A 16,912-nucleotide genomic window follows, 5' to 3' on the forward strand; every position below is an offset into this window, starting at 1 on the left:
AATACCTTGACGTTCTTGAATTTTGAGGTCTTTGGGGAAGGGAATATCTTTTGTAATATGTATGGTGCTTATATAGCTGAAAGGGAACCCTGATCAAAGACTAGGGCCACTTGTCACTACTCCAACACAAATAACCAATACTAAGGATGATCGTAGGGAGTCCTATTTAAAATCTAAAAGGTTATTAGTATGAAAAGGTTTTGTTTAGATCTTCTCCTGGTATAAATTTGCCTAGCTCCACTGAAGACCATAGAACTGTGTCTTTTTTACCCTAGCTGGAAATCTGACTGTTATTATTAATTGATATAAGGAATAAAAAATAAGCCACTGGTTAGAAAAGGAAATGGTTTTCTGTCTGCTTCTGAATAATGAGCTTGGAGGGCAGTTCTTTTCTTCTGATGATAAAGGGTCAAAACTATAAACATACAAACAGATGAAAGGAACATAGCTGGTAATAGAATCCAGCCAAGCTGTGCTAATGTAGTGTATACTATCCACAAGTACTGCACTCAGTTAATATATTCCCTTTAAATCACAGTGATCCAACTACAAGATTTTCCCAGAGGAAGAAAAATATAGTATTCTAATTTCTGATCTATATATGACTTATTTATTACTGAATTACAACTGAATGTGAAATCAATATTTATAAATCCGTGGAACTTACCAATTTTGTGAAGTAATTTTTGTCTCCAGCTTCTTAAGCACATGAGAACTGTCACAGTTGCTGCTGCTACTTAACTATGAACCTCCATTATCTGTCAAAGACTCTGGGCCAAATCAGTCAATTTTGTTCCAGATTTATACTAGAATATCTTGGAACAGAGCTGGCCCTTTACAAATTCCCTCATTTGTTCTCTTTCCCTTCAGCTACGTATTTTCCTTTGTTAAGCCCAAGTAATCAGTGAAATGAAATGTGGGGTTTTAATAAGTGCACATTTATTTATTCTTGCTGTTTGGCATATTAGCTCAGAATACCTTGAGACTATATGAAATAGATACTGCATAAAGAATGAAGAAAAATGGTTCTCAGAGAGTCTGATGTACCTATCTAGCAGAATGCAACAATAGCATGTTATTTTCTGAATCATAACTATTTGATTTCAGTAGGCACAAGATAAGGATGAAGCCCCATATTGCTAGGACTCAATCCAAAGTCCTTTTTGTCTTTCTGACACATTCTTTGCTCTAGCGACTTAACAAAATATACAGAAAGCAAACGTGCAATACCTGATACTGACTGAAAATGAAGGTAGGCAAAGATAAGGAGGAGATACTTGTGCTTTGTTGACTGGCAGATTATACTGTAAATTTTATGGCAGCTATCAGTACTATTGATGATTTGGATGATAGAAAGAAATGGAAGGGATTGAATGAAGCAAGGGAAAATTCGGGTGGAGCAGGGGTGGAATTTTGACAACTGATATTTGTTAAACGGTGGAATCACCCTTGTAGGAAAGCACTGGAGGATGGCCCAACTGGGTTTGAAAAGTTGTGCTAAATGCAAGTTTCTTCATATTTTTTCTTAATGTTTTTATTCTCTCTGTCTTCCAGATAACACAGTGTTATTTTCAGATATTCTCTTGGATAAAAGGGTAAGCAAATTGGAAAAGAAATGTGTTTGAAGAAGGAAAGCTAAAGAAAAGACCAGAGGTGAATTCAGGGTTCCACTGAAGTCAATAGCAAAATCATTGATTTCAGTGAGTGTTACATCCCATCATAGATGTCAACAGTTTTCAACTGGGGGTCCTGCAAGTTCCTTTTTGAAGATGCCATGAGGTGTGGGGAGATAATCACTTCCCTGCTTGGCTTCTATGCAAGGAGGTAAGTTCAGGATCATTCTGGGTAAGCTCATTCTTGTCCCTGCCAGCCCCTGTGTGAAGAGTTAAGTGCTCACTCCTCCCTTCCCCCCGATGTGCGAGGAGCTAAGCACAGGCTGCTCTATGCTCCAGGGCAAGAAGGTAAACTCATGGTTATCCCTGGCCTGCTGCTTTGTGGGGAGCTAGTTAATAGTTAGACATACCAGAATGACATGTAACCATAATGAATAGAGGTAATAAAGAAAAAGAGCCTGCATCAAAGAGGATTCAAGTCATTCTGAACTGAAAGCTTAATATTTACATACTGTTTTGTCTGCTCCATGTGCTTGGTCATCTAGGCAGGCAAGGTTCTTTGGGTACATGTGATATCTTTTATTAAACCAACTCAAATAGTTGAGAAAAAGTTTTTTGCAAGCTTTCGGGTACAAACACCATCTTCAGGCACTGGGAAACTCTGCTGCTGTTATGAGTGCTCCAAGGTAGAAAAGAAGGTAAAGTGTAACCAAGAAGTCTGTGAAAATGTAAATAAATGGTAGTTTGGAAGACAATGAGTGGAGATAGGAGGGCAGGGGGGTAGGCAGGGAGATGTGTGAAGGAATGCAAATGGCCAGCTTCAGGCAGGTGACCTGGTGAATTATGTTAGGCAGGTTATAATGTGTCATAAATCCAATGTCTATATTAAGTCCATAATTTTTTTGTCTCCAGTAGATTTATGAAGTGAAGTTTGTAGGCTCATCTATGAAAGGTGTTTTGTAAGAACACTTTGAGGATTAGAACTGAGAGATTGGAGAGGGAGTGATTGTTCTGTGAGAAGTGGGCACCCACAGGCAATTGGATACTTTTGTCTTTGATGGATTTTCAGTCTGCATTCATTCTGGTGTGCAGTTGTTGTTTGAACCTCCAGAAATGTAATAGATTTCAAACAGTTCACCAAATGCCCTGACAGAAAATATGTAGGCGAAACCAAACAACAACTGCTCACCAGAATGAACACACACTGAAAATCTATCAAAGACAAGAATGACCAACTACCTGTAGGGGGGAATTTCTCACAAGATAATCACTCCCTCTCCAATCTCTCAGTTCTAATCCTCAAAGGGAACTTACAAAACACCTTTCGTAGATGAACCTATTAACTTCATTTCATAAATCTACTGGATACAAATAATCATGGACTCAATGTAGATGTTGGATTTATGACACATTATATAACCTGCCTGACATCTGATTCACCAGGTACCTGCCAGACCTGACCTCTTACGTTTTTCTTTTGCCCCACATTCTCCCTTACCCTCCCCTACTTTTTGTTTTCCTAATTTCCAGCTATTTCCTTTTTCACAGACAGCCTCTTTACTGTAGTCTCCCTTACTCACCTTTGGCTCCCTGCCCCTATCATTTCCCCACCTTCTCTTCCCTGCTCTATCTTTTGTTTTCCTAATGTCTACCTATTTACATCCTCCCTGACATCCTGTCACATGTCTAGCTTCTCTCATTCCTTGGAGTCTCAGAACAGCAGAGACTCCCTATGCCCGAAGAAGAGTGATTGTTCCTGAAAGCTTGCTAAGAACTTTTTTGTAACTACTCAGCTGGTATAATAAAATATATCACATCTACCCAAAGAACCTTGCCTGCCTATGTCCTTAGACCAACACAGTTACAACTAACTGCTCTGGTCATCTAGAGTGCTTTTAATGTCTGGCCTCTGCACTAGAACTGGTAAATATATGCACTGCTATCAACAGACAATATTGGAAGTACACAATGGCTACATCTGCACAAGATATTGATTGTACAGTTGTAACATCAGAAACAGCGTCAGTGTGTTGGGAAAATATTTGCTGGAAACATGAACAGGAACTTTCTTACTCATTAGAAGGAAATTATTGTCTTTGCTCCCAATGTAATTTCAAAGTTCTTTTTTTCCCTTTAACATTGAGATTGCACAAGGAAGGGAGAAGTATAAAGTATTTAAAGATATAGTTTTCTTGTCTCTCTTGCAAAGTATAATGAAACTTGATGATGCTCCCTCATAAATGCTTTGTGTTAAGTGCTTTTCACAGCTTAAAGGCAGGTTTTTACTAGGCTGGCACTTAATTAACAGAATATTGTTTTTTCTTTCTGTATATAAGAGTTGGAAAAGTGTTGGTGTGTACAAGTGTGTGTTCTCTTCCATTTCTCTTTTGGAGAAAGAGAGATTGAATTTTTTACCAGGTAAAAACTAATAAAGGATATTTAACATGTTGAGAGATCTTGCAGCACAGTCTATTTTGCCTCACTCCCTTTGGTTTCTCACACTTTGTCCATCACCACAGCATCTATGACATGATTAGCAAAAGAAAAGAAGCCAAGTAATGTAGATCAAAGACTATCAAAATGGGGATTTAGAGGGGTCAGTCTTATCTTCCTTGTGTGGAAAGTATTCAGGAGGTGGCTAAATTTTAATGGGCCATACAGCCAATATCATTTAGTCCTTGATTCTAGTACCCAGTCAGCTTAAGCTCACATTTTAAAGGTGCTAGGTAGATTTCCCTTGAGTGTGAGGATAATGAGGTCAGAGATGGAGTGGTTGTCCTGTGAGAAATGTGCTCCTAATGGTGAGTGTATTTCTCCACCCCACACCCACACCCACTTCTGTAAGAGTTCATTCTGGCATGTAGTTGCTGTTTATTTTCATGCATATTGTTGGCATGAGGTCATTTGGCATTTGGTGCATTGGATCAGGCACTCCTCTACTTGGAAAGGCATGTGTAGGAACCATGGATTTTGATGGTTTCTTTATGGGGTGTGGTAACAGTAGTGGCAGTGGGGATGTGCTGACATGCCAAGCATCTATGTTCCACTCGGTCTGTTGGGCAGTGGATAGACTGCTTCTAATGAAGAGTTGGGTAAGATTGGGGGGCTGTTTGAATGCTAGGAATTGAGATGTTGGGAATATTTCTCTCAAGGTCAGATCTTTGCCCTGGATCGGTTGTGATTGTGCATTGATGCCTTCTTTTTACTGGTTCCAGTCTGGTGCAGGTGATCACCAGTGTGTGTGGTCATGGGGGACTTTCTTTTGGTATTGTAGCAGGTTAATGTGGGGTTTTTGGGTAGCTTGCTCTACTGCAGGGTCCTCATTGTACAAAGGCAGATTTCAGGCTGGGCAGGGGGCCATAGCAAGTCTTCCCTGAGAAGACGTGGTAGTATCTGAGGGCCCCTCCCTGAAGTCATGCTTTACTTGCCTGGCTTCCTAGAATCGGGCACCTGAGGAAGAAAATCTGTTAAAAAAATTGTCTAACTATCCCAGCTGCACTGGTGGGCCAATAAAAGACGTGGCCCCTCGCATCACTCCTGGCCCACTGTGGCTCCAGCATCACTCTTGCATCTGCGGAGCTGATCCTAGCGGGGGGGGAGGGTGTCCATGCTGCCCTGCACCCCAGCCCTTCGGACAGCAGCCCCTTCCCGCTGTGCTGCAATAGGACGGCCGGTGCCCCGCGCGCTTCAGCACCGCGGAGAGCGCCCGGCCCTGTCCGGCTCGGCACCGCGGAGAGCGCCCGGCCGGCACCGCGGAGAGCGCCCGGCCCTGTCCGGCTCGGCACCGCGGAGAGCGCCCGGCCCGACCCCGGCTCGGCACCGCGGAGAGCGCCCGGCCGGCCCCGGCTCGGCACCGCGGAGAGCGCCCGGCCCTGTCCGGCTCGGCACCGCGGAGAGCGCCCGGCCCGACCCCGGCTCGGCACCGCGGAGAGCGCCCGGCCCTGTCCGGCTCGGCACCGCGGAGAGCGCCCGGCCCTGTCCGGCTCGGCACCGCGGAGAGCGCCCGGCCCTGTCCGGCTCGGCACCGCGGAGAGCGCCCGGCCCGACCCCGGCTCGGCACCGCGGAGAGCGCCCGGCCCTGTCCGGCTCGCCCGGCCCTGTCCGGCTCGGCACCGCGGAGAGCGCCCGGCCCTGTCCGGCTCGGCACCGCGGAGAGCGCCCGGCCCGACCCCGGCTCGGCACCGCGGAGAGCGCCCGGCCGGCCCCGGCTCGGCACCGCGGAGAGCGCCCGGCCCTGTCCGGCTCGGCACCGCGGAGAGCGCCCGGCCCTGTCCGGCTCGGCACCGCGGAGAGCGCCCGGCCCGACCCCGGCTCGGCACCGCGGAGAGCGCCCGGCCCTGTCCGGCTCGGCACCGCGGAGAGCGCCCGGCCCTGTCCGGCTCGGCACCGCGGAGAGCGCCCGGCCCGACCCCGGCTCGGCACCGCGGAGAGCGCCCGGCCCGACCCCGGCTCGGCACCGCGGAGAGCGCCCGGCCCGACCCCGGCTCGGCACCGCGGAGAGCGCCCGGCTCCGGCGTCTCCATCCCGGGGCTCGGGGCGGCGCCGCCGGGGGGACACTGCCCCAGCGGAGCCCGCAGCCAATGGGCAGCGAGCGGAGGCGGGGAGGCGCCGGGGTAGCGCATCGCTGTCTGTCCGCGGCTGCTCACTCGGGCGCAGGCGAGCGGCTCGGATCGCCCTGACCCGGCCCCCGCGGGTCTCCAAGGTAGGGACAGCTCCGGGATGGGATTCCCCGTTGCCCACCTCCGCCAGTGCGGAGGGAGGCCCCTGTCCGGGCACTTGCTTGGGATCTCGTGCTCAGGCTGGGTTCAGTATCGTGGAAGGGTGTCGTGATGCATCCCCCAGCTGGGGAGGGAAAGGGGGGAATTCTTTCTCCTGCTCATTCCCACCTCCGTAGAGGGGCTGTGAGCCTTTTCGCCGCTCCCCAGGAGTGAGGACTCAAAGTGACTGGTGTCTGTGAGCAAGGAGCACTGGTTTTAGCAGTCCGGCTGGGCTGATGTTGCTTTCTTGGTCCCTCTGTTTCCTTGCATGTGCATGGGGCAAAAGAGGTAGTCAATTTGGTGGCCCCAATTGTCTGAGAATCCAAGAGGAGGGAACTGCAGAGGTCACCTAGTGACTCTAGTCCAGCACCCACACCTGAGGCAGGATCATCCTTATCCAAGCAGCCCATACAATCCATAATCTAAACTCGACATCAGACCACCCTCGACCCTGACACAGCACAGACTTAGCCATATCTGCTGCAGGTAAATCCAGGGAACCACAGAAGCCAATGTCCTGCTTCTAGGAAGTGTAGTTAATATGTGCGCAAGAGATCCCACTTCCCTGCTGCAGAGGAAGGCAACACCCCATCTCCCCCTTGGTACCAATCTGACTGTGGGGTAAAATTTCTTCCTGACCTCAAATATGGCATAAGTCTGACCCTGAGCTGAGGGGCGAGACCCTTTAGGTAGGAATCTCCTGCTTTGGTCCCAGCAGGAGCATTGGTACAGCACAGTCAAAGTCTTCCACCTTGGCTGTAGCCAATCCTCAATGCCTCTGAGGGAGGCTTAAAAACACCCTAACACATGGAGTAGAAAGGGGAAATGGGGGCAACAAGCAAAGCCCAGAAGCCTGGGGAATACCATAGTAGTCTTCCTCAATGACTTTCAGTGGGAAATCTTGTTCAGCTCCTGAGGGGAGGGTTCAATTCCCCATGTTCCCCTCCAGGCAGAGGTGCCACTAATTTCCAACTTTCTATGCCCTTTAGGGAGAGATGACTGATTTCTTAGAAGACTGGGGCTCTGGCTCCATATCCACCAACTGGACCCAGCCTGCACTCACCTCTACCTCCAATGGGACCTTGGTGACTTTCCAGGGTTTGGAGCTGGTGCAGAAGCTGAAGGCGCTGATCATCTTGCTGTATACAGTTGTGGTGGTGGTGGGCATGCTGGGGAACTGCTTGCTGGTCCATGTCATTGTGCGGGTGAAGAAGATGCACAATGTCACCAACTTCCTCATTGGGAACCTGGCTCTGTCTGACGTGGCCATGTGCACCACCTGCATTCCACTCACCTTGGCCTATGTCTTTGAGCCCCATGGCTGGATCTTTGGCAGCACCATGTGCTACTTTGTCTACTTCATGCAGCCTGTCACTGTCTATGTCTCTGTCTTCACTCTGGCCACCATCGCCATGGACCGGTACATTGTCATTGTCCACCCGCTAAGGCGCCGCATCTCACCACAGCTTACTGCCTACATAGTGCTCTTCATCTGGACACTCTCTGGCTGCTTGGCACTCCCAGCCATGGCCCACACCTACTACGTGGAGCTGAGCCAGCAGGGGATCACCTTGTGTGAGGAGTTCTGGGGGGAGCAGGAGAGCCAGCGGCAGACTTATGCCCTCTGCCTGCTGCTCATCACTTACCTCTGCCCCTTGCTGGCAATCCTGGTTTCCTACACCAAGATCTCCCTTAAGCTTAAGAACAGGGTCATGCCAGGCACTGTCACCCAGAGCCAGGCTGACTGGGACAGAGCCAGGCGCAGGAGGACCTTCTGCCTACTGGTCATGGTGGTGGTGGTCTTTGGGGTGTGTTGGCTGCCATTGCATACATTCAACCTCATCCGGGACATCAACATCAATGCCATCAATGCCTATTATTTCAGCCTTGTCCAGCTGCTGTGCCACTGGTTTGCCATGAGCTCTGCGTGCTACAACCCCTTCATCTATGCTTGGCTGCATGATAGCTTCAGGGAGGAGCTAAAGACGTTACTTGTTTGGCATAGGAAGGTAGCTCCCTATGGACAAAGTGTGACTGTCAGTGTTGTTATCTGACCAGCTGCCCTGAACCTTCTTATGGGGTCTTGGGGCTTCAGTGAGCTACTGAAGGGCATTCGGTTTCTTAAGCTACAAATGAAAACAGTGAGACATAAGAACCAAGTGCATCCAACCCTGGACAAAGCACACCCTGCCTGCCTCTACTCTGAAAGCTATGGTGACCACTTCCATTGAGAGGCCATGGGTCTCTGCATGGAGAGTACCTGAATTGTGTACTCCATAGGCTGTTTCTCTGCAAGCACTGGTCTGGAATAGGGGAGTCTGGGACAGTGCGTATGGGAGGCATGAGTCCATGTTCAGTTTAGCTCCATAAAAACACATTATAAACATGCATAGAGATTTCCATTGAAAATTAGCAGGGAGTATTTCACTTGAAAGGAGGCAAGGGACATCTCTGCTCCATGTTAGGAAAAAACATCCCCTGAAAGATGATTCCGTGCATAAGAACACAGCCTGCACAACTCTGGTACTTGCTGTGTTAATGCAACTTCTATTGCAGATGCTCGGCACGTCTTGGAACTTAGCATATACTAAGAGTAATGAGGCATGTTGATATAGATTTCCAAATGGGAAAGAAAAAATAAACAAGAGATGCTAGTGGTCAGTATTTTCCCTGTTTTGTGGAGCTAGATTCCTTCACAATATTCAGGATTATATTTTGTGTTCCTGGTGTGTCCTTTTAAAAAAATTGTACCATTGTGGCTATCACAGCTCAGAAGCTTAGGAAAGCCTTGCTATGTGTCAGAAAGTAAAAAAGAAAAGGCCAAGGAAGAAAGGGAACACTGCACTGCTATTCACTTTTGTACCAAACGTTGTCTTCAATGGAATTCCCTTGCTATGGCAGTGGGGGAGGGACAAGCCACCCTATATAAAACTTTTTACAGACTATTTCTGCAGATAGATGTACAGTGTGACCCAGATACATATAGATGGGACACATACTTCATTCTATATATTAGATACCCAACCAGGAACAGTGGAGTAGGGAGTGACAAATGGCATGTACAAGATGAAAAGTATGAATACAAGAGCCATTAAAATGAGGACATGGAAAAAAGCAGAGAGAAATGCTTTTATCTGGGGTTAGCTCATTCTCCCAAGAAGTGTACAGACATAAATATAAAGCTTCTCACTAAAGCAGCTTTTCCTCTTGACCAGCTGCTGAAATTACATTGCATCTTACAACCACCCATATCAACAGAGGTTTCGCTCCCCAATCGTCTAGATTTTTATCAGGTCGTTTTTCACCTTAGCGTCAGATCATCTATGGTGTTGGCTATAATCACCTAGAAAAAAAGGCAGCATGAGGAAATTGTGAATGAATGAATGTGCAAGGGCTTGGAAGATGCAAAAAAACAGTGGAAAGCATGAATCACATGTTTATCAAGTTCTTTATTTTTCACAGTCGTGAGGTCCAGCACCACTTCTGGTTAGATATAGGCAGAAACAGTGCTGCAGCCACACCATTCTTGAGTTTCTTATTTTTATAACAATTTATTTAAACAATTTGCAATGCATTTTTGGTGGAATTTAGTGTTTAGAAAAAGATGCTAAAGACTGATGTGTTTTATTTTTCAGAAAGATCCTTTACTAGATAGGGAACTCTATTTAGGGCACCTGGGTTCTACTTGCAGCTTTGGCAAGTACGTGTTCTGTGACCTTGAACAAGTCACTATCACTTCTAAGGGAATGGACCAACAAAACATTTGCAGTGAGTTAAAAAGGATGCGGGCCTACCACATCCTATCTTCTTTTCACAGCCACTATCTTTTCTTGCATGTCACATGCCCCCAAATACAACACATACATTGTTTTTGGGAAGGTAGCAAGAGAAGAAAAGAAAAGATGGTTCTAGATGTATGGTTGCCTACAGCAGGGTCAAAGCCTAATCTTCAGTTGCTCCCTCCATTTCCTGCTCAGGCAAAAACTACTGTTTTAACCCCTTCACAACTGTTTTATCAGCAACTCTTGGCTGCTCAGCCAAAAACGGAAGCTCTAGCTGCTGCTGAAGACTAGACTTCATGGGTGGATCTAAGATTTTTAGAAGAACTAAAAATACTATTCAGGGCACTGAAATAGGATGCAAGACACCAGGAGTAGCTAGCAGACAGCAACATTGTTAAGGAAAGGATAGCTCAATTAGTGGAACATGAAGACCATTAAAAAAGAGAGAGGGTCATTAACAAGCGTGCAGTGAAAAGCAACTAGAAGGAATCCAGTTGCCATGAAGTCAACTAATTCCATCACAGCTGCCTAAGTAGAAATGCCACCACTGCTGCTGGGCAGTTGGTTTTAAATTTTGGGTGCAGCAAGAATCAAAATGGGGCATGATCGCACCACTGCAATGGCCAGATCTGCCCTGCTGGACTCAGCCCCTCTTTCCATGCAGTTGCTGGAAGAAGGAGAAGGAAAAGAAGCAGCAGCCATCTTACAGCATCTCCATGCTTCTCTTCTGGGCAGAAAATGAGCTTCCTTGCTTAAGGCAAAACCACAGTTTTGGCAGGCTAATTTTTGGGGAAAAAGTGAGTGTGGTATGAAAGTAAAGACAGCAGCTGTGTGCCGGCTCTTCTCGTATCACAAGTAAAAGCTGAACGGTGGTAACTTAGTACTCAGTGAAACGAGGCTAAGTAACTATAATTTAGTTTTCACTTATCTCAGACACACAGACCGTTACCATGGATCAGCTGCTGTATGGTAGTTTCTGTTCCCTTTAACTCACTTGTTTCTTTCTTCCCTATTGAAAATGGCTTTAGTTTTATAGTTACCTTCAAGACTGATGGATAAAGAGCTGTTAGTTCAGCCTCTGTGTCCATTGCAATTCTTGACTTTGTGCTGAAACAGCCCCTGGAGGTTCAAGTGGGGGGCTTTTCAGGGGGAAGGGAGGAGATTGTAACCCCCACCACTAGAGTAACACCAGCAGTTTACATGGTACTGATTGTTCTTTGCTTGTATAAGTTCAGACCGCTGCTCTAGTTAGATAGGTATCATTGGACTAGGCATTGAAAGATTTCATAGCCAGTTTCTAATTTCCTGTGAACTTTTGCCTACACTCTTAATTCTATCAAACAGCAACAAAATAGCATCTCCTCACTCACCTCTAACAAGTTTTATGTTTATTTAGGTATGAATTAGTGCCACAGGTATCTAAACATCTTTGTGGAATTGTAACTTGTAATTTAAATTGTTCATTTGCTGCTAATTGTTAATTCAGTGAAGAAACTGAGCCGCTTTGGAAATCAACAAGGCTGGACGTGTTGCAGTGTTACTGGTCATGGGCTTCATGATTTTCATGTTTCTTAAAATAAAAAATAACTCCAGTTTTGTGCATCTCTTTTGTCTTGGTTGTTTTCCTGGGGATGGGATAGTATGTGATGAGTCGTTGTTTGAAAAAAACAATCATCACCTTTTAACTGTGCTGTCTGTGAGGAGCGCATGGGGAGTAGGGACTTATGTTGTATAAATGCTGTAGTGGCACAGGAGACCAGAGAACTGGACCATTTGTGAAAGATTCGTTCCTCAAGGGTTAATAAACCAGTACTTGAAAAAATAGGGAATCAAGAAAATTGCTGATCCTAATTTAAGAGCCATACATTTAAAACCAGTTTCTGTTTTGCTGCAGGTGTTGCGTTATCAGTTAAGAATGTACACTGGTGAATACTCAACTGAAGTTTTATTCAAATTATGTGAAGCATTAGAGAAATCTTAAGCTTGCCCTTGCTAACATCAATCATACAAATGTATCTAGGAATGCTGGGCTACTCTAATGACCAGCTGAAGACTGCAAATGATCATTTGAGACTAGACCCCCGTAGGCAGAGGACATCTGTTGTGAACTGAATTATTCACAAAGTGTTGTGAATAGAAATACAATGCAAAGTAAAATGTCTTTCCTCTGTGCACAGCATAATGGAAGTAGTGTTTGCTACAGCATGAATTATCCCCAGGTACTCGAGGCAGGGGACACAGAGGCATCCTGAGATTCTGGTGATTCCTCATTTAGATCAGATCATAGTATGATCAGTAGCAGAAGGAAAGCCAGGATTTCAGAGAGAAAAGCCTGGTGAATTATGTGCTGTCTTTGAAAAAAGGAGATGTTTCTTTCACACTGGCAACATTTTGATCAATTTAGGACTTCGCTTCTCCCTGTAAAAGTACAATTCAACATAAGGCGTCGAGTGGGTAAGGTAACCAGTAGGGTGAACGTGCTGGACTTTAGGAAAGCTGATTTCAGCGAACTCAGGCGATTAGTGAAGGATGCACTGCAGAGTAGTAGTTTTGAAATGATGGGAGCCCAAGAAGGGTGGCTGTGCCTTAAGGAAGCTATCCTTCGAGCACAAAGCGAGACGATCCCCGTGCGAGGGAAAAGAGGGAAAGGGGCCAGGAGGCTTCCCTGGCTGACCAGAGAAATCCAGGGCAGACTAAGGGCCAAAAGGGGAGCACATAAAAAGTGGAAACAGGGAGAGATCACCAAAGAGGAATATAACTCTTCTGCTCGTGCTTGTAGGGAGGCAGTTAGACAGGCCAAAGCTACCATGGAGCTGAGGATGGCAACCCAAGTAAAAGACAATAAGAAATTGTTTTTTAGATATATAGGGAGTAAAAGGAAGGCCCAGGGAGGAATAGGACCCCTGCTAAATGGGCAGAAACAATTGGTGACGGACAGAGGGGACAAGGCTGAACTCCTCAACGAGTTCTTCGCCTCAGTGTTCCTAAGCGAGAGGCATGACAAGTCTCTCACTGGGAGTGTAGGGAGGCAGCAGCAAGGCACCAGACTTCCATGCGTGGACCCTGAGGTGGTGCAGGGTCACTTGGAGGAACTGGATGCCTTTAAGTCGGCAGGCCCGGATGAGCTCCATCCGAGGGTACTGAAGGCACTGGCTGACATCATTGCAGAGCCACTGGCGGGAATATTTGAATGCTCGTGGCGCTCGGGTCAAGTCCCGGAGGACTGGAAAAGGGCCAATGTGGTTCCCATTTTCAAGAAGGGGAGGAAGGAGGACCCGGGTAATTATAGGCCAGTCAGTCTCACCTCCATCCTTGGCAAAATCTTTGAGAAAATCATCAAGGCTCACATTTGTGAGAGCCCGGCAGGACAAATTATGCTGAGGGGAAACCAGCACGGGTTCGTGGCAGGTAGATCGTGCCTGACCAATCTAGTCTCTTTTTATGACCAGGTCACAAAACGCCTCGACGCAGGAGGAGGGGTGGATGTCGTATACTTGGACTTCAGGAAGGCCTTTGACACGGTATCCCACCCCATACTGGTGAACAAGTTAAGGGGCTGTGACTTGGATTACTGCACAGTCCGGTGGGTGGAGAATTGGCTGGAGGGTCGCACCCAGAGAGTTGTGGTGGATGGGTCGGTTTCGACCTGGAAGAGTGTGGGCAGTGGGGTCCCGCAGGGCTCGGTGCTTGGACCGATACTCTTTAATGTCTTCATCAGCGACTTGGACGAGGGGGTGAAATGTACTCTGTCCAAGTTTGCAGATGACACTAAGCTATGGGGCGAAGTGGACACGCCGGAGGGCAGGGAACAGCTGCAAGCAGACCTGGACAGGTTAGACAAGTGGGCAGAAAACAACAGAATGCAGTTCAACAAGGAGAAATGCAAAGTGCTGCATCTAGGGAGGAAAAATGTCCAGCACACCTACAGCCTAGGAAATGACCTGCTGGGTGGCACGGAAGTGGAAAGGGATCTTGGAGTCCTAGTGGACTCCAAGATGAACATGAGTCGGCAGTGTGACGAAACCATCAGAAAAGCCAATGGCACTTTATCGTGCATCAGCAGATGCATGACAAATAGGTCCAAGGAGGTGATACTTCCCCTCTATCGGGCGCTGGTCAGACCGCAGCTGGAGTACTGCGTGCAATTCTGGGCGCCGCACTTCAAGAAGGATGCGGATAACCTGGAGAGGGTCCAGAGAAGGGCCACTCGTATGGTTAAGGGCCTGCAGGCCAAGCCCTACGAGGAGAGATTAGAGAAACTGGACCTTTTCAGCCTCCGCAAGAGAAGGTTGAGAGGCGACCTGGTGGCTGCCTATAAGTTCGTCAGGGGGGCACAGAAGGGAATTGGTGAGTATTTATTCACCAAGGCGCCCCTGGGGGTTACAAGAAATAATGGCCACAAGCTAGAGGAGAGCAGATTTAGATTGGATATTAGGAGGAACTTCTTCACAGTTCGAGTGGCCAAGGTCTGGAACGGGCTCCCAAGGGAGGTGGTGCTCTCCCCTTCCCTGGGGGTATTCAAGAGAAGGTTGGATGTGTATCTAGCTGGGGTAATGTAGGCCCAGCACTCTTTCCTGCTTATGCAGGGGGTCGGACTCGATGATCTATTGAGGTCCCTTCCAACCCTAGCATCTATGAATCTATGACAGGCCTCAGGTCTTTAGCAGCTTTTAGATCCCCTGGCTAATGTGATGGGTATGCCACTTTTAGGGATGGTGCGGTGTGGGTGAGACCAGCTGTCTTTCCCCTTTTGGCTCAGATCAAGCATAGTTCCTATGCTGACCCAGCAGGGGAAACACTGTGACCACCGAGGTGGTTTTCCTAGTTGCACCTGGGGACAACTGCTCTCCTGGCATGGGGGTAGTACCCCCAAAGGTAATCCCACTTAACTGCTGGAGAGGGAAGATCTTGGCTTTATGCCCACTGTATGGAAAGGGGTGACTCCTCCCTAGCTTGCTTCTGTATCCGTACGGCTGAGAGCAAAGCAAAACTTGAGGGCATCTGACACCCAACCCTCCAGGCTTGGGCCTGCACATAGCATGCCTGCCAAAGCATTTGGAAACATCTGAAGGCCCAGCTGGGGGGCAGAGGTTGTTTGCTCGTAGTAAGGCCACTTATGGTCCTGGACTGACTCATAGATTTGGAATTGATTTGGTTTGGAACATGGAAAATTAACCCCCCTCCTTCCACTCCCCCCCAAAAAAACCCCCCAAAACCAAAACCAAAACAAAACCACAAACAAACTCTGTCTTTCTCCTATATAATCTGGTTGCTCCCTGGAAAGCCTTCTTCCATGCTTTGCCCTTTAAGGGGTTGCTCTGGTGTTCTCATTCCTCGTTATCACTCATCCTGGAATTAACTGGAAATACTGTGTAAACTGCTTTCAACCTATGTTTTAACATCTCATGTCCAGGTTCTAGTGAAAAATCAGGGAGAAGAAACCAAACCCTATATCCATTATTTTAGAACTTTGGCCCCAAAAGAAATGGGACCTTGGTGGCTGGAAAAATGGACTAGGAGTACAGAGCTTTGTGACCGTGGGTAAATCATTTAACCTCTGAGCTGCTCTGTCTTCCTGTACCTCATCTGTGTGATTACAAGTGCTTCAAGGCAGCAACTTTCTTTTTCTACAGTAGCATTCCTGGCCTTGGTCCCGGTGTGAACTCTAAGTTAACAAATATGCTCTCTGTTCTAGAGGCAGTAGAGGTTTCATTTTGGTCCTGATTTCTTCCCTCCTTCCTAATTCTTAGCAGATCATAGTCAGTGCTTTGGTAGGAATTCACTTTTGAATATTATCAGCTGGGGCTATAAAAAAAAAAATCTTCTCCAAGGGCCAAAGCTTGTCTTTGCTCCTGCAATTATTAGGATCTCCTGTGCAGCTGAATCAGTGCATTCTTAAAGAAGAGGTGAGGGGGAATGCATGGGGAAATGCAAACCCACCCTCCCCTATGGCAATGGACAGGAGAGGGCAAGCAAGGTGGGGACATGATTTCTCTAATTCCTCCCTTGGCAGAAATGTCACACCTAGGCTACTGCTTGCAGCAGGCACAAATAGCTTCACTAAGTGGATCAGCAGCCTGGAGTTTTTTTGCTCCTTGCTCCAGGATCTTGCCTTACTGCTCTGAGCAAGCATCAAGATCTGGAACATAAACCTTGCAAGATGCCAAAGCAGCAGCTGCCAGGACTTTTTTTGATTCCCTGAAGTAGGTAAAACCTACTCCCCCTGTAGCTCCTGGCACCCCCTCCCTTCCTGTGCAAGCACCTCCCTCCTCTTCCCCAGCCCCCTTCTCCAGTAGGGTCTGCCTAGGGTTCACCTCTGGCCACAAAAAGAGGGGCAGATGTGGACACTGCCACCTGTGTCCCCAGCTGTTCCCAGGGGCAGGGGCAGCCCCAGAGCTACTCCTGCCCCACTCTAGCCAGGCTGTGAGCAGCATGTGGGGTGCCAGGCTCAGTCCAGGACAGTGGTGGGTGGGTTCCCCTTCCAGATGCTTCTGCTCCCTGATCAGTCTCCCCAGGTGTCTCCTGCTGGCTGGGAGCAGGCGCTGGAAGGGGGGACCACTCACTAACAACACCTTCCCTGGCCCAGCCAGCTGCTTCCTGCAGCCTTGAGCCCCTGGGCCAGTATGGAAAATACAGTGGAATGGGAGGGAGAAGGGATCCACCTGCTGCCATCAAGCCCAGCACCCTCTACGGCCATTGCCCATAGTGTCTGGCGGAGCAAGGCAGGAGTGGTCCCTGTCCCTAGTCAGCCAAGGACACT

The 16,912-nt window shown here is 47.7% G+C and overlaps 1 protein-coding gene across 1 annotated transcript; it reads left to right on the top strand.

Moving 5' to 3' along the window:
* The first annotated feature begins 7,365 nt into the window (after window positions 1-7,365).
* On the top strand, window positions 7,366-8,424 carry PRLHR (prolactin releasing hormone receptor). Its single transcript, XM_090057822.1, has one exon. The coding sequence runs from the start codon at window positions 7,366-7,368 to the stop codon at window positions 8,422-8,424; it is 1,059 nt and encodes a 352-aa protein (XP_089913948.1).
* The last annotated feature ends 8,488 nt before the right edge of the window (window positions 8,425-16,912 follow it).

This window comes from Crocodylus siamensis, chromosome 7 (genome assembly GCF_052110815.1).
Source record: "Crocodylus siamensis isolate JL-2025a chromosome 7, ASM5211081v1, whole genome shotgun sequence".
In the NCBI taxonomy this organism is placed as follows: Eukaryota; Metazoa; Chordata; order Crocodylia; family Crocodylidae; genus Crocodylus; species Crocodylus siamensis.

What these genes read in the sequence shown, in the direction of transcription:
- PRLHR (XM_090057822.1), top strand. Translation starts at nt 7,366, where the DNA reads ATGACTGATTTCTTAGAAGACTGGGGCTCTGGCTCCATATCCACCAAC.